General features: G+C 41.4%; 1 protein-coding gene across 1 annotated transcript in view; it reads left to right on the top strand.

Moving 5' to 3' along the window:
- The window catches only part of hsd17b12a (hydroxysteroid (17-beta) dehydrogenase 12a), a 174,572-nt gene extending 156,377 nt beyond the window's left edge, over positions 1–18,195 (top strand). The window contains exons 9-11 of the mRNA XM_078549566.1: positions 7,258–7,323; positions 10,500–10,649; positions 18,008–18,195. Of these exons, the coding sequence (XP_078405692.1) occupies positions 7,258–7,323; positions 10,500–10,649; positions 18,008–18,121 (330 nt within the window). The 3' untranslated portion in view covers positions 18,122–18,195. The remainder of the gene's footprint in view (positions 1–7,257; positions 7,324–10,499; positions 10,650–18,007) is intronic.
- Positions 18,196–18,512: the final 317 nt, after the last annotated feature.

The following is an 18,512-nucleotide window of genomic DNA, read 5'->3' as shown; positions in this document are numbered from 1 at the left end:
AGCCGCCTTTTGATCTCACTTAGCCTTTGCTCTGCACACCTGAAAACTACTGAAGTTATACTTACCAGCCCCATTGAATGTTAATTCTCATTGTATCTGAACTAAACCTCTCTAACAATAAAACTCTTTTCATAGTACTAACTTCATTAGTAACATAAACATATTGCTTGGTAGCTGCTAGAAAGGTGTCAGTTTTTGCCCCACTTCTTGAATGCTCTATTCAAAAAATGCAAATGCACTCTATCTCCCTTACATATCAATACTAGTATCATCGAAGCACCTAGACTAGCTGGTTTTAATCCAATTAAAACACACCTGCAGACTAAACCTCTCTTTTTCCAAAATGTTATATACATTAATAGCTTCAGACATGAGTTATATTTCATGATGGCTTTTCTATCTCCCCTAATTCAGACAACTTTTCCACTTTCTGAATTTGTATTCCCACATGTAATTCATATTGGCATTACTTTTTTGACACAAGTAATTCTGATGCCAGTGTCTCATATATATGAAATTCTTTATTTTACTGGAGTTCTCACGACCCTGTAGGATTATGCCTCTGAGAACATTACATGGCTGCTGGTAGGTAGGAGGGATGTCCAGTCATGATGCTTCATGCATCACGACTCTGAGGCAGACTTGATGGACCAGATTGATATTTCCTCTGTCATTTTCATATGTTTGCATATAACAGAATGCTATATTGGTATTTCCCTATATCTGAAATATTATTGCATGTTGGTTCCTCTAAATTTACTTTGCACGATTGACCTTCATTTATTGCATCATGAGTCGTCTCTGTCTTGCTAACCATTTCAGCACATAAGCTTTTTATGCATCACATGCAGTGGGAATGCCTGTTACATTGCTGATCCCAGCCCATGAGGTCAACTATTCTTACAGGTTTGCTAAGTATGTAATGAAATATTTCACAAGCAGATTAAAATGAACCCTGCGAAGCAACTGGACTTAAAAATATGACTCAGGAGTGTGTTCAATATATTCTAAGAGTAATAAGTGGAGCTCCCCATGACTCAGTTTACAAATGACCTGGTGCACAGCCTTACTTGGTACTTCAGTTGCAGCTTTAAAATCCCTTGGCAATATTTCAAGAACAAGGAGTTTTTAGAAGTAGAGGCAAATACAAAATTCAGTAGCCTTGAGCAAGATTAAAGATTAGGCCAAAAAATGTTCCTGCTGCCAAGATAGAGGGTATATAAGCACTGCAATTCTTTCTCTATGCTTAAATGCTGGACCAAGCAATCTCTGTCTTTTTTGGGATAAAATGTTGCGTACAGAAGCAGCTCTCTCATGCCATCCTCCTGACTCCCCAAAACCTGTCCACCGTCTACAAGGCTCAAGTCAGCAGTGTGATGGAATACTTTCCACTTGCCTGGATGAATGCAGCCCCAGAAACACTCAAGAAGGACACCATCCAGAATAAAGCAGCCCGCTTGATTGTCACCCCATCCAGAAACATTCACTCCCTCCCCCACCAACGCATAGTAGCAGCTGTGTGTACCATCTACAAGATGTGCTGCAGCAACTCAGCAAGGCTCCATGGACAGCACTTTCCAACCCCACATCTACCATCGAGAAGGACAAAGGCAGCAGGTGCATGGGAATGCCAACACCTGGAGATTCCTCTGCTAGTCACTCACCATCCTGACTTGGAAATGTATCGCCGTTCCTTCACTGCTGCTGGGTCAAAATCCTGGAACTCCCTCCCTAACACCACGTGGACTGCAGCGGTTCAAGAATGCAACTCACCACCACCTTATCAAGGCAATTATGGATGGGCAATAAATGCTGGCCTAGCCAGCAACACCCACATTCCATGGATGAATATTAAAAAAAAAAATTATTGTTTAACTTTGAATTGGGATAGTGAGTGCCAGCTATTTTTAACTTTTTTTGTGCCCAGGGATGCTGAAGCCGATTGTCATATTCCCATTCCCACCCAAGTGAGTTTGGCTCACTCAATGGAGATCAGCAATCAAACCTGTCATGTTCCCAGTACATACAGTTACACATCACACACGAGAACATTCAATCGGAGGAGTATAGAGAGAATGATTTCTTTAAAATAAATCTGGCTTTATGCAAAGATAGTCAAAGGAGCAATGTGAATTTTTAATTGCTCTCCTATATTATAATTCTAGGCATCCTTTCCTACTGCTTACAGTAAATATTTTTCAATTTGAGAAAACAAAAACAGAAAATACTGGAAAAACTCAGCAGGTCTGGCAGCATCTGTGGAGAGAGAAACCGAGTTAACGTTTTAAGTCCAATATGACTCTTCAGAACTTTATTTGGGAAAACTTAGGTTTTGTCTTAAATGCACAAGCTGACTAATGGTTAGGCTGCATTTTTATAGCATGTATCAACAGAGTATTGTAATGTCAATAATCATTTATATTTATAAAGCGCCATTAATATAGTAAAATGTTCCAAGGCACTTTACATTCCTGTTTTTGGGCAAAATCTGACACTGAGCCACAAAAGGTGATATTAGGACAGATGACTAAAAGCTTGTTCAAAGAGGTAGTCGGGAGCGTCTTAAGGGAGGAGGAGGCGGTGGAGAATTTTAAGGAGGAAATTCCAGAGCCTAGATACATGACTGCATGGCTGCCAGTAGTAGGGGAAAGGAAATCTGGGATGCACAAAAGGCCAGAATTGAAGGAATGCATAGTTCTCATAGGGCAGTAGGAGGTTACAAAAATGGGAGGGGTGAAGCCATAGAAGGATTTGAATGCAAGGATGATTATTTTAAATTGGAGCCATTGCTAGACTAGGAGCCACTGTACATCAGTGGGAAAGAGGTGAGAACTCTTTAGCTCTGAAAAAGAGTCATATGGACTCAAAACGTTAACTCTGTTTCTCTCTCCACAGATGCTGCCAGACGTGCTGAGTTTTACCAGCATTTTCTGTTTTTATTTCAGATTTCCAGCATCCGCAGTATTTTGCTTTTATCTTTGTTGACTGGATCCATGTCAGTTGGTGAAGTTAAAAGTAAGACACAGTGGTTTTCTTTGCTGGAGAGTTTATTGACTCAGTTCACAGTCAACACTACTCGGACACCAGTGTCCCAGCTATCCCCATTTCTTGGTGTTCCAATAACCAACACCTGTTTAACAATGTAACTGTGATATTAAACCTTAACAATATAATTAGTAAGACATTGACATTCCTCTTGTTCTTGAATGGGGATAGAAACTCTTCTGCCTCTGATTTGTTGGATTTGAAGTGTTGTCATGAATGTAGAATCAATCAACTTTTATTTCCTAACAGACATCCCCCTAACACAAGCAGTAAGGGAACCAGTTTTATGGAAATTAGTGTTTGAGTTAATTCTGTAATTTGTTATAAAAGCAAAATACTGCGAATGCTGGAGATCTGAAATACAAACAAAGTGCTGGAAAAGCTCAGCAGGTTTGGCAGTATCTGTGTAGAGAGAAACAGAGTTAAAATTTCGAGTCCAGCATGACTCCTCTTTGGAACTGAAGAGAGATTAGGAGTTTGGGTTTTATGCTGTTGAAAAAGGAGGAGAGGCTGGTGGAGAAGAAGGAGGTCAGGGATAGGTTAGAGATCAGGGGTGATTAAATGACAAAGGTGTCATGGAACACAAGGCAAAGGGAGTGGTATTGATAGTATTAAAGAAACAAAGATTTATCCAGAGTAGGTGTGAATAGCAGACTAAAGGTCAGTACTGTCTGAAAGCAAAATAGCAGACTAAAGGTCAGTGCTGTCTGAAAGCAAAATCATGAGAACAAGGTACAGACTGGCATTAGGAGGAAAAATCAAAATGGAGGACAGAGTTCATGGTCTGAAGCTGTTGAACTCTCGTCGGGTCCAGAAGGCTATAAAATGCCTAATCGGAAGATGAGGTTGTTCCTCAAGCTTGCATTGGGCTTCACTGGAACACTGTAGTAGGCTGAGGATAGAAATGTGAGCATGAGAGCAAGATGTTGAGTTGAAATGGCAAGCGACTGGAAGGCCGGGGTCATGCTTACGGACTGAGCAAAGGTGTTCTGCAAGACAGCCACCTAATCTGCGTTTAGTCTCCCCAATGTAGAGGAGATCACATTGTGATCAGCGAATGCAGTAGACTAAATTGAACAAGTAGAGGTAAATCGCTGCTTCACCTGGAAGGGGTATTTGTAATTCTGTTTATCTTCCTTGGACTTCAAAATATAACCTTAAGAGATGTATCTGTTGTCTCTTCAGTCAGAAAGGTGGGGCAGCCAGATGTGTGTGTGTGTGTCCATTATCTATTGTTTAAATACAAGTGAAAATGTTAAATCTTGCACCCCTCCCACCTCACCTTCAGCCTACAACAGGGCTTCTGGAATCTGTAACAGTTTCAAAAAGGACAAAAATGTCCTATCATTAGTAGCTTTGAGACAAGTAACAATTCAAACAGGCAGTGTAATTATTCCCCTATCCTGGGGCAGATGTTCTACCTAGAGTCTCTGAATGGTACGACTGAAACTTATCACAAATATTGTTCATTTATTTGTTAGTACCAGTTTTTGTTTAATTTTGATTACGTAATGCTGATAAGGCCACATTTATTGGCCATTCAAAGTTACCATATTACCAAATGATGTAAGAGCAGAGGTAGGCCATTCAGCCCATCGAGTCTGCTCCGCCATTCAATGAGATCATGGCTGATCTGATAATCCTCAACTCCACTTTCCTGCTTTTTTCCCAAACCCTTGATTCCCTTACTGATTAAAAATCTGTCTATCTCAGCCTTGAATATACTTAACAACCCAGTCTCCACAACCCTCTGCGGTCAATAATTCCACAGATTCACTACCCTCTGAGAGAAGAAATTCCTCCTCATCTCTGTTTTAAATGGACGCCCCCTTACTCTGAGATTAAGCCCACTGGTCCTAGACTCTCCCACAAGGGGAAATAACCTCTCAGCATCTACCCTGTCAAGCTCCCTAAGAATCTTATATGTTTCAATAAGGTCGCCTCTCATTCTAAACTCCAATGAGTACAGGCCCAACCGACCCAACCTCTAAGAAAATCCCTCCATCCCCAGGATCAACCTAGTGAACTTTTTCTGGACTGCCTCCAATGCCAGTATATCTTTCTTTGGATAAGGGGACCAAAACTGTTCATAGTATTCTAGGTGTGGTCTAACTAGTGCCTTGTATAGTTTAGCAAGACTTCCCTATTTTTATACTCCATTCCCTTTGAAATGCCAACGTTCCATTTGCCTTCCCTATTACCTGCTGAACTTGTATGCTAGCTTTTTGGGATTCATGCACAAAGACCCCCAAATCCCTCTGTGCTGCAGCTTTCTTCAGCCTTTCGTCATTTAAATAATATTCAGCTCCTCTATTCTTCCTGCCAAAGTGCATAACCTCTCACTTTCCTGCATTATATTCCATCTGCCACATTTTTGCCCACTCACTTAACCTGTCTATATCCCTCTGTGGGCTCTTTGTCTCATCCTCATCACTTGCCTTCCCACCTATTTTTGCATCCGCAAACTTAGCGATAGTACATTCATTTCCCTCATCCAAGTCATTAACATATATTGTAAATAGTTGTGGCCCCAGCACTGCTCCCTGTGGCACTTCACTAGTTACAGGTTGCCATCCTGAAAATGCCCCCCTTATCCCAACTCTGTCTTCTATTTATTAGCATGGATAGAGGACTGGCTAATTTACTACCCCCAACACCATGCGCTCTTAAGTAGTCTTATGTGTGGTACCTTATTGAATGCCTTTTGGAAATCCAAATATATTACATCTACTGGTTCCCCTTTATCTATCCTACTTATTACCTCTTCAAAGAAAGCCTTTTGGCTTGGTCACATCAAAAGACTTAAGTCAACCATGTAGTGCATGACTGGAATTGTTTGTAACACTGACTAAAGTAAGGAAAAAAAGAAAGACTTGCATTATATATAGTGTCTCTCATAACTACTGGATATCTCAAAATGCTTTACAGCCAATGAAGTACTTTTGTAGTGTAGTCACTGGTGTAATGTATGAAATGTGGCAGCCAATTTGTACAGAACAAACTCCTGCAAACAGCAATGTGATAATGACCAGATAATCTGTTTTTAATATTGATTGAGGGATAAATATTGGCCAGGACACCAAGGATAATTCCACTGCTCTTCTCTGAAATAGTGCATTAGAATCTTTTACGCTCACCTAAGAAAGGAGAAGGGACCTTAGTTTAACTTTTCATCTGAAAGGCAGCACCACCAGTACAGAATTCTCTCACTGAAGGGTCTGTGTAAATTTTTTTGGTGGAGTGGGACTTGAATCCAGACTAGAGGATTGAACCAGTGGGTTCTTGCAAAATTGGCTGGGTCTGTGGTTATTTTCTTTCTCATGCTAGTCCACAAATTACCTGATTTATTAAACTTAGTTTCATAACTACTTAGACTGCCAAATCCTGTTGTGTGTAAAGCAAACCCTCCAATGCACTGGACTGCTACTGTTCCTCCGTCCCTCCCCATCACTAAAAAGAACATCTAAATTTGCTGAGCCCTGGTTCAAATGAATCTGGTACTAAACAAAATGAAAACACATATTTTAATTTATATTGGACATGAATAGTAAGATAATTGACTTGGGTATTATTTTGACACTCTAACGTTGATTTCATGAATTCAGGGTCCTGGCACAAGGCTTTTCCTACCAGGATCATATTCTAGCAATTCAGGTGCAAGGATTCATGTGCCCCACACTTATTTCCATCCAGGGCTGAAAAACACGCAGGACCCACCAGCTGTCTGCCTGAATTCCTAATTTGAGCTCCTAGCATGCAAAGTTCTGCATCAGGATTGGTAGTGGCATTACAGTTCACTTGGAGTCTGAGTTGCTGTGGCAACATACACTTCTACATGCATGTTGTAGCCTGGAGCTATGGATAGTGATGGTAGAGGCTCCAACTTCCTTTCTGTCACATGGCTGTCCAGGAATCTATCCCACTCTTGCTATCTGTCATTGGTGTTTGTTTGTAGGATTTGCAGGTTGATACTCAACCTGTTTGGCCACATTATAAACACACCTTCCTTGGCCATCAAGTCTTGAGGTGGGACTCAATCCTGGAGCTTCTGGTTCAGAAGCAGGAATGCTAACCACTGCGCCACAAGTCGCATCAGGATTACAACTTCCAAAAATGTAACCTATTGAATGCTTACAGTATAAGCTAGAATAGATATCTGCTGACCCCTTTCTATTCGCTCTCCAAACTTAATTTCTGTTTTATTTCCAATAGACTTTTGTGGATTTCTTTTCACAAGCACTGCATGTTGAGTATAAGAACAAGGGAATCATTGTCCAGGTAAGTAGAGCTTGGAGAAGTATCCTTGTTACTGTATGGTTACTATAGGAACCACTGCTGTCATGGTAACTACAGTAAATCATATTCGCATAGCTAGCAGTGTGACGCAAGCTGGAGGGAGAAAGCAAAATGATAGTGTTGAATGTTGGTGAGAAAGAGTGCTGATCATTAAAAACAAAAATTATAACACATTATAAATTAAAGATGTGATATTTTCTTTCACAAGCATTGGTGTATTGTGTGCTTAAGGTTAAGTAAATTTTCCTGAATGTTTTAGCACTTCCCTGATTATAGTGAAATTATCTTCAACCTCAATCTGATTTTGTGGCAAAACTTGCAAATGCAATGCTTTATCGAAAGTGGTGAAGTATGTTACCTGCTTTTATGCACATCTTCAGCATGGTTAATGAATAGTTGTTGCTAAAGTATAGCACATAGCAGTCAATTCATAGCTGCATAAGAAATTGTGCAGGCAATATACAAAGTGTATTTTAGAAAACCCTTCTATTATTACTGAAGCCACCAATGAAGTAACATGCTTGTTATATATCTTTTTAAAATTGCATTTCACAATCTTGCATTCTTATGGTTGTGTACTTTACTGTTGGCAGTGCAGAATGTTATTCTGGAATAAAATTTCTTGAAATTAGTCAAAGTTAACCAACTGACAAAATATTTTTGACATTATCTGGGACTTATTTGACTCCACCCAATCATCCGGTTAGTAATGGGATTATTGCACTGTTGCTTTTAACATGCTGATTGTTTAAAACCCAGTCATATGTTTTAATCACCTAACAAACAGTCACCTAAGTTTAAAAGTCAACTAGTATTTAATCTCATTCGGAGAGGCTAATAGTAGGTGGTATGAGAAATGGAAAAATATCAGTGATGCATTTTGGAATGCTTTTGAAGTTGTGGCTGAGCCACATTATTGTGGCAGATTAAAGGGAGATTTATTCAGCACCTTACTGAGCTACTTGACCTCAGTGCTTGATGCTGACACTGGATACCCAAAATAGAAAACATCCTGTTCCCTAGTACTTACGTTCCTACATTGAGCACAAAATATTTTTTCATAAACTATGGTATCTGGCCAATTAGAATACTATTTTTTAAAATTCTTATTACAGTAGTAGTTTTCTGAATTGACATCCATCCTTGTCTGTTCTCCACCCTCTTGAGATAGTACAAGAATAAACACTCTATTTAGTAGTGAGATTTAGGTTAGAAATAACAAATCAGGTGTATTAAAAGTGAAGATTAATCACAGTCTATTTAACTTGTCCCTCCTCATATGCAAAGGTATCAAAAGACGTTATGCAGTACTTCATTAACTCTTTAGTAAAACTACATCTGGATCAGTGTCCACAATGTAAAGTTTATATGGCAGGTTTTGTCTAACCACCTTCAGACACTCAAAAAACCAATTACTCAGCATCAACAGCCAAATTGTCTGCCTGATCAAGCAACTGGCAATCCACCCCTTTTTCCCACTCACCATAAAGGACATCCTCTCATTATATATACTGATTTATTTGAAATCTCAAGGAATAGTAGGGGTTATGGGATGTCATAACTAGATGTCATGAGTTCAGATCATCATGTTGCGAGTTGCAAAATTTGGAGTTGGTTAATCTGGTACTTTGTGTGATGGAACTTGCCAGATTTAAAAAAAAAATTGTTGCCCAACCCTAATTACCCTTGTTTTAGAGGGCATTTAAGAGTCAACCACATCGATGTGGGTCTGGAGTCATATGTTGGTAAGGTAAGGACTCCCTAAAGGGTATTATTGAATCAGATGGGTTTTTATGACAATTGGCACTGGTTTCATTGATTTTCTATTGAGTTCAATATTCACCATCTGCTATGGTGGGATTCAAACCCTGGTCTCCGGATTATCAATCCAGTCACAATACCACTATGCCACCACTTCCCCCTGTTATCATAAAAGCTCAACTGGTTTGCTAATGTCATTCAAGCAAAGGAACCTGACACCCAGACCTGGTCCAGCCTATGTATGACTCCTGCAATAAATGTAGACTGACCAATACCATTCAATTCTTGAAAATGTAAATTAAAAAAAAACTCAAAACTCCAATGACACATGGGTGGCTTTTGATTGCTGGACTGAGATGCATTCGTGCACCTTTGCTCGAGTTCACTTCTTCAGGAACAAAAGGAGTGTGTCTCCAAAGAATCTTCAGAAGCTGTTTCTATTGTCCATTTACAGAGTTGAAGGCCACATTCCAGACGAGGTTTAATGTGAATTGTTTTCAGTAGGCACATTGAAGTGGGCGAAATGTGTTAAATTTCTCTAATGCTTCTTGTGTATTAAAAAAATTCCCACGACCAATTTCTGACCTGTCGTGATTACAAGTGTCTATTGAATGCTTAAGTTTTGTACTAGTTTTCTTCGTAATTATTTATTTATTCAAAATGCTAATATACAATGCAAATCAATTTATCATCAATTAACTTGGGATCCATAACTCCTTCCCGAGCTTCAACTAAATTATAAATTGGCAGAGCAAGAGAAAATTGGACAAATACTTACATATAATGCGATATGCTGGTCACTCGGTTACAAGAGTAATATTTGCTGAAGTAAAGAACTGTGTGTGTGTGTGGAGTATGGGATTAAACAGATAATTTTGGATGTAAAATTTTAAAATTAGCTTGTTTGTTTATAATTTATGAAGAGCCAGTTGTGCTTTCAGCCTGGATACTCACATTGTGCCCTCTTTGTGCCATCTAGTGGTTAATATTTAAATTTTCCTTCCCTGGCAACTTTTCCGTGCAGTCTTAGGTAGTGCTATACAGTTATTAAACTAAATGGTTTTGAAATAGACCAGTCCTCAAATTGACATGCCTTAAATTGCAATATCTATTCAAATTGAGCCAATTCTAATTTAAATAAACTTCTTGATGCACGGTCTCAAATATCAAATACCCTGGTGTCTTGCCTTCATTAGAATTTGAAATAACTTACTACTGTTGTGAGGCCCACAAAAGTTGTTATCTTTTAGATTTGGGTTTTGCGCACAATTTAAAATCAAAGTCATAAAATAGCAACAAAATACAAAAATGTGAGAAAGTTGTGTTCATTAACAAGTAATCTGTTTCTCAGCAGTAATATTACTGTTTTTTATTCTTTATGCTTGCTTTTGTCACAGAGTGTGCTGCCATTCTTTGTGGCTACGAAGATGAGTAAGATCCGAAAGCCAACTCTGGACAAACCAAGTCCAGAGACCTATGTGAAAGCTGCTTTAAACACAGTTGGTCTTCAGGTGCAAACAAATGGCTATCTGCCACATGCCATAATGGTAAGAATTCAAGTTTTTTCTCATCAGTTATTTAATTTCAGTTGATTTTAGAGCACCTCTTCAGTTTCACTCATAAAAAGAGAGCTCACTCGTTTAGGATGTGGTTGCATCGGCACTGGCAGCCTCTTGCATAACTTGCACTCAGTGTGAACCAAGTGACTGTTGGCAAGCTGTTCGATACTGGGGGAGCCTCACAACCCCATCTAATCCTAATGTTACAAATACACTTTTTAACAGTAGTCGCTAAATAATGATCATTGGCAAAAACTCTACAGTTCACTGTGCCTCCGCACCCCCACCACACACACACACACACACACATATCCTTCCTCAACAATCCAAACTCAGGATTCTGAAGCCCTCTGCATTTCCCCTCTGTCACTGCAACTGAGTTCTGCTAAATCAGTTCAGACCAAGGATAAACTTATTTCTGTTTCTGGTACCTATTTTAAACCTTAATGCGGGATACTGCATTTAGCAAAAAATTGTTTAAACTGTTTTGAAATCAGATGCAGTGAAATTACATGAAAACATTGGATCATAAGAAATTAGAGCAGGAGTAGACCATTTGGTCCCATGAGGTTGCGCCGCCATTTGATAAGATTATGGCTGACCTGATTGTGGCCTTAACTCCACTTTTCCTGCCTGTCCCCCATAACCCTTAACTCCCTTGCTGATCAAAAATCTGTCTAACTCACTGAATATATTTAATGACCCAGCTGCACAGCCGTCTGTGGAGGCTGTGGCGTAGTGGTATTGTCGCTGGACTAGTGGTCCAGAGACCCAGGGGTAATGCTCTGGGGACCCAGGTTTGAATGTCACCATGGCAGATGGTGCAATTTGAATTCAGTAAAAATATGGAATCAAATGATGACCATGAGACCATTGTCGGTTGTTGTAAAAACCCATCTGGAATGTCCTTTAGGGAAGGAAATCTGTTGGCCTACACATGACTCCACAGCAATGTGGTTGACTCTGAAATGGCCTAGCAAGCCACTCAAAGTCACAAAAAAAATAATGAAACCAGACGGACCACCTGGCATCGACCTAGGCACTGGAAAGACAACGGAAATCTTAGCCCTGTCGACCCTGCAAGTGCCAAAATTGGGAGAGCTATAGCATAGACTAGTCAAGCAACAGCCTGGCATAGTCATCCCCATCCTCACGGAATCATACCTTAGAGATAATGTCCCAGACACCACCATCACCATCCCTGGGTATGTCCTGTCCCACCGGCAGGACAGACCCATTGGTGGCACAGTGGTGTACAGTCAGGAGGGAGTTGCCCTGGGAGTCCTCAACATCGACTCTGGACCCCAGGAAATCTCATGGCATCAGGTCAAACATGGACAAGGAAGCCTACTGATTACCACGTACCACCCTCAGCTGATGAATCAGTGCTCCTCCATGTTGAACACCACTTGGAGGTAGGACTGAGCTTGGCAAGGGCGCAGAATGTATTTTGGGTGGCAGACTTAAATGCCCACCACCAAGAGTGTCTTAGTAGCACCACTACTGACCAAGCTGGCTGAGTCCTAAAGGACATAGCTGCTGGACTGGGTCTGCGGCAGGTGGTGAGGGAACCAGCAAGAGAGAAAAACCTACTTGACCTCATCCTCACCAACCTGCCTGCCACAGATTCATCTGTCTATGACAGTACTGGTAGGAGTGACCACCGCACAGTAGTTATAGAGACGAAGTCCCACCTTCACATTGAGGATACCCTCCATCATGTTGTGTGGCACTACAACCATGTTAAATGGGACAGATTTCGAACAGATCTATCAATTCAACACTGGGTATCCATGAGGTGCTGTGGGCCATCAGCAGCAGCAGAATTGTACTCAAACATATCTGTAACCTCATGGCCTGGTATATCCCCCACTCTACCATTACCATCAAGCCAGGGGATCAACCCTGGTTCAGTGAAGAGTGCAGGAAGGCATGCCAGGAGCAGCACCAGGCATATCTAAAAATGAAGCGTCAGCCTGGTGAAGCTATAACACAGGACTACTTGTGTGCCAAACAGCATAATCAGCAAGTGATAGACAGAGCTAAGTGATCCCATGACCAACGGATCAGATCTAAGCTCTGCAGTCCTGCCACATCCAGTCATGAATGGTGGTGGACAATTAAACAACTCAGTGGAAGAGGAGGCTCCACAAATGTTCCCATCCGCAATGATGGAGGAGCCCAGCACATCAGTGTAAAAGAAAAGGCCGAAGCATTTGCTACAATCTTCAGCCAGAAGTGCCCAGTGGATGATCCAACTCGGCCTCCTCCGAAGGTCCCCAGCATCATAGATGCCAGTCTTCAGCCAATTCGATTCGCTCCACGTGATATCAAAAAACGGCTGAAGGCACTGGATACTGCAAAGGCTATGGGCCCTGACAATATTCTAGCAATAGTACTGAAGACTTGTGCTCTAGAACTTGTCACGTCCCTAGCCAAGCTGTTCCAGTACAGCTACAACACTGGCATCTACCCGGACATGTGGAAAATTGCCCAGGTATGTCCTGTACACAAAAAGCAGGACAAATCTAACCCGGCCAATTACCACCCCATCAGTCTACTCTCCATCATCAGTAAAGTAATGGAAGGGGTCATCACCAGTGCTATCAAGCGGCACTTGCTTAGCAATAACCTGCTCACTGACACCCAGTTTGGGTTCCAACAGGGTCACTCAGCTCCTGACCTCATTACAGCCTTGGTTCAAACATGGACTAAAGAGCTGAACACCTGAGGTGAAGCGAGAGTGACTGCCCTTGACATCAAGGCAGCATTTGACAGAGTATGGCATCAAGGAGCCCTAGCAAAACTGGAGTCAATGGGAATCAGAGGGAAAACTCTTTGCTGGTTGGAGTCATACCTAGCACAAAAGATGGTTGTGGTCGTTGGAGGTCAGTCATCACCGCTCCAGAACATCACTCCAGGAGTTCCTCAGGGTAGTGTCCTCGGCTCAACCATCTTCAGCTGCTTCATCAATGACCTTCCTTCCAATCTAAGGTCAGAAGCGGGGATGTTGGCTGATGATTGCACAATGTTCAGCGCCATTCGTGCCTCCTCAGATACTGAAGCTGTCCATGTCCAAATGCAGCAAGACCTGGACAATATCCAGGCTTGGGCTGACAAGTGGCAAGTAATATTCACACCACAAAAGTGTAAGGCAATGACCATCTTCAACAAGAAAGAATCCAACCATCGCCCCATGATGCTCAATGGCATTACCATCGCTGAATCCCCCACTATCAACATGCTGTGGGTTACTATTGACCAGAAACTGAACTGGACTATCCATATAAATACTATGGGTACAAAAGCAGGTCAGAAGCTAGGAATAGTGCGACGAGTAACCCACCTCCTGACTCCCCAAAGCCTATCCGCCATCTACAAGGCACAAGTCAGGATTGTGATGGAATACTCCCCACTTGCCTGGATGAATGCGGCTCCCACAACACTCAAGAAGCTTGACACCATCCAGGACAAAGCAGCCAGCTTGATTGGCAACCCATCCACAAACATTCACTCCCTCCACTACCGACCCACAGTAGCTGCAGTGTGTACCATCTACAAGATGCACTGCAGGAATTCACCAAGGCTCCTTCAACAGCACGTTCCAAGCTCATGACCACTACCATCTAGAAGGACAAGGACAGCAGATAGATGGGAACACCACCACCTGGAGTTCCCCTCCAAGTCACTCAACATCCTGACTTGAAAATATATCGCCGTTCCTTCACCGTCGTTGCATCAAAATCCTGGAACTCCCTTCCTAACAGCACTGTGGGTGTACCCACACCACATGGACTGCAACGGTTCAAGAAGGCAGCTCACCACCACCTTCTCGGGCTGCTTGGGATGGACAGTAAATGTTGGTCCAGCCAGCAAAGCCCAAATCCCATGAATGAATAAAAAAAGAGAATTCCAAAGACTAATGACCCTCTGAGAGAAGAAATTCCTCCTCATTTCCATCTTCAATGAGAGTTCCCTTAGTTTTAAACTGTAATCCCTAGTTCTCGATGCCCCCATGAGACGAAACATCCTCCCAGCATCTATCCTGTCGAGCCCCCTCAGAATTTCGTGTTTCAATAAGATCACCTCTCATTCTTCTAAACTCCATCAACCTTTCCCTGTAAGACAACCCTCTATCTCAGTAATCAGCCTCATTAACATTCTCTGAACTGGTTCCAATTCAAGTGTATCCCTCAAATAAGGAGACCAAAACTGTACACTACTCCAGGTGCAGTCTCACAAATGCCCTGTGACTTGTGGCAAAACTTCCCTACTTTTATACTCCACCCCCCTTGTAATAAGGCCAATGTTCATTCCATTTGCCTTCCTAATTACTTGCTGTGTCCCCATACTAACTTACTGTGATTCATGTTCAAGGACATACAACCCTCTGTACAGCACTATTCTGCAGTCTCTCTCATTAAATAAGATGCTGCTTTTCTATTCTTCTTGCCAAAGTGGACAATCTGACATTTTCCACATTATAGTCCATCTGCCAATTTTTTGCCTACTCACTTAACCTATCTATATTCCTTTGCAGACTTTTTGTATCCTCCTCACAACTTGCTTTCCTACCCACCTTTGTATCATGGCTTGTTGCATAAGAAATTTATCCTCATGTTACCTTTGGTTCTTTTGCCAATCATTTAAATCTGTGTCCTCTGGTCCTTGACCCTTCCACCAATGGGAACAATTTCTCTCTAACTACTCTGTCCAGACCCCTCATGAATTTGAACACTCAAATCTGGTCTCGGTCTTTGCTAAGGAGAAAAACCCCAGCTTCACCAATCTATCCACATAACTGAAGTCTCTCATCCCTGGAATCATTCTTGTGAATCTTTTTTGCACCCTCTCGAAAGCCTTCACATCCTTCCTAAGTGCAGTTCTAGAATTGGACACAATACTCCAGTTGAGGCTGAACCAGTGTCTTATAAAGGTTCACCATAACTTCCTTGCTTTTGTCATCAATGCCTCTGTATATGAAGCCCAGAATCCTGAATGCATTTTAAACACTTTCTCAATCTGTCCTCCTACCTTCAATAATTTGTGCACAGACTTTCCTGTTCCTGTACCTCCTTTAGAATTGTACCCTTTGTTTTATATTGTCTCTCCTTGTTCTTCCTACCAAAATGTATCACTTCATACTTCTCTGCATTAAATTTCATCTGCTACATGTCTATCCAATCCACCAGCCTGTCTATGTCCTCTTGAAGTCTATCACTATCCTCCTCACAGTTCACAAGACTTCCAAGTTTTGTGTTATCTGCAAATTTTGAAATAGTACCTATACACTGAGTCTAAATCATTCATATATAGATAAAGTAAGGCAGTAATTGTAGTATCGACCCCTGGGGAACTCCACTATGTACTTTCCTCCAGTCTGAAAAGCAACCATTCACCACTACACACTCATTTGTTGCTCAGTCAACTTTCTATATATGCTGCCACTGTCCCTTTTATTCCATGGGCTTTAAGTTTGCTGACAAGCCTGTTGCCTTTTGGAAGTCCATGTGCACCACATCAACTGCATTGCCCGCATCAACCCCCTCTGTTACCTCATCTAAAAACACAATCAAGTTAGTTAAACACATTTTGCCCTTAACAAATCCGTGTTAGCTTTCCTTAATCCACCTTTGTCTGAGTTATTGTTGATTCTCATGCTATTTCCATCACTATCCTGTTATTGATATTGCCTCCCCTGCCTGTTGGCACCATCATCATTCTTGCGTCTGACCCCATTTGGACTCCTTGTCCAAACTGATTGAGCTTTGTAACTGTTTCTTTGTATTGAGTGGAGACCAAACATTCTGCATTTTTTTAAAGCACATGTACTCTTTATAGCTGGCAAATACATTATAAGTACACTAGAATACAGCCACAGCCCAGCCTACCCTCACTACTGCTGGCAGATCCTGGGATCCCACTACTTAGCCCTGCATAGCTTGTTAGCCCCCACAGTACTTCCAAACTCCAGATCATCCTGCTCTCTTTGAGTAATCCAGGCATCAAGAACCCCTCCTCATTGCTGTTAAAGCAGGACACCACTTCAATGTTACCACACGTTGGACCTCCTTAGTACTTCCACACTCCAGGAATATTCCTAGTCAGCTAAACTCTACTTGCAAACCATTGTGATGCTAAAACAAAAGGTTCCCAGTGAACATTTGCCAAATTGCTTCTAGAGTCCACATCACTTGACCTGTGTTGCAAGGCACCCATGAATCCATACCCTTTCCCAAAATCAACTAATGGACTAAACATTTACTTAAATTTCCTGTTCTACACTTGCTTTATAATAGGTTGTAATTTTCCATTTAATGTTTAAACAATTTACCAACCTTCCTGATGGTATAGTGGTGCTGTTCTTCACATTGCCATTGACTTCAGGGCTATTTTTTTTCAATTAGCTGTTGTTATATGCTCCCACCATTGGATTTCTGTGCTGCCTGCAGCCAAACCTTCCCCCAAACCCAAGTGCTGCCTCAGTTTGCTGCTATGTGTCCCCTCATTCACACACACACACACACACACAGTCCTCTGCTGATGCCCAACCACTGCATTTTTCGTTGACCAAGAACCTGCTTTCAGTTAACAAAGCAGCTTTTTCACAGACTGCCAACTGTACAAAAAACAATTTATAGCATTGCTAAAAATGTGATAAAATTACACAAAGTACTTTAAACTCTTTTGAGTTATCAACAGTCACAGATTGCAACTCTTTCGAGTACAATCACAGTTCTTAGTTTCCGGGAGTGGGACGTGAACCCACAACCCTCTGATTCAAAGGCGAGGGTGCTATGAACCGAGCCACAGCTGACACCTCACAAAGTACTTTAACTTGCCTATAAAATTGCCTAATTGTAATTGTCTATTAAGCTTCTCTCCCCAAGGCCAAACTTCCATGAGGAACTTGGCCTTTAAGTTTAGTTCCGACATTAATATCTGTGCTCCTGATATATTTGTGCCATGATCCATATGTTATCATTTGGAGTTCATAATTTTTCATATTTTACCGCTATTGTAGAAACCTTGTTCATACTTTCACAATGGATAAAGCTTCACGCTGAATATATATCTAAACAAAATCAAGTAGACACTTTGAAATAAAAGCAAAATACTGCAGGATGTTAGAAATCTGAAATAAAATCAATGTGCTAGAAATACTCAGCAGGCCTTGGCAGCATCTGTGGAGAGCAAAGCAGAGCTAATGTTTTGCGTTGAATATGACTCTTCAGCAGCTTTGAAATCCCTGCTTAGCTTTTTGACTTTAAAGTGGAAAAACCTTATCATAAAATAAATATCAGCGATTAAAATGCATGTTAATATTTCTAATAAATATCCTTTAGGGTTGGGTCACAACATCCCTACTTCCAGTCTCTATGGTCATTAAGCAGTCCATGAAGATGAACCAGGGTTTGCGTGCTCGTCACTTTAAGAAGCTGAAGGAAAAAGGGGATTGACCAGGATTTGCGTGATGATCAACACAACAAGCTCAATGAAAAATGTGATTCTTTATCGTGTAAAGCAACAATATTCTTAACATTTTTGGTGGGTCATAAACCAAGCTTCACTCTCACTCTTTCTTTGTTCTAATAAGGACCAGGTCGGGAGATTGGTTGCCATGTTAATAATAAAAAAAAAAGAAATCCTCGAGTCCAGTAGCTTGTGTTTATATTTTTACTTTTGGTAAAGCTCCACAGGAGTGTCGGTTGTTCACTAACATTACCCTGGGAAGCAGGGTTCTGTGTATGCATTGAAGCAATGGAGCACAAAGCTTTGCTGTGTCCTGGCCCTTGTTGCCCTCGAGAAGGTGGTGGTGAGCTGCCTTCTCGAACCGCTGCAGTCCATGTG

Source organism: Cetorhinus maximus, chromosome 9 (assembly GCF_964194155.1).
Source record: "Cetorhinus maximus chromosome 9, sCetMax3.hap1.1, whole genome shotgun sequence".
Lineage (NCBI taxonomy): Eukaryota > Metazoa > Chordata > Chondrichthyes > Lamniformes > Cetorhinidae > Cetorhinus > Cetorhinus maximus.
The sequence above is the reverse complement of the archived record's forward strand: the minus strand, read 5'-3'. Positions and strand labels throughout refer to the sequence as shown.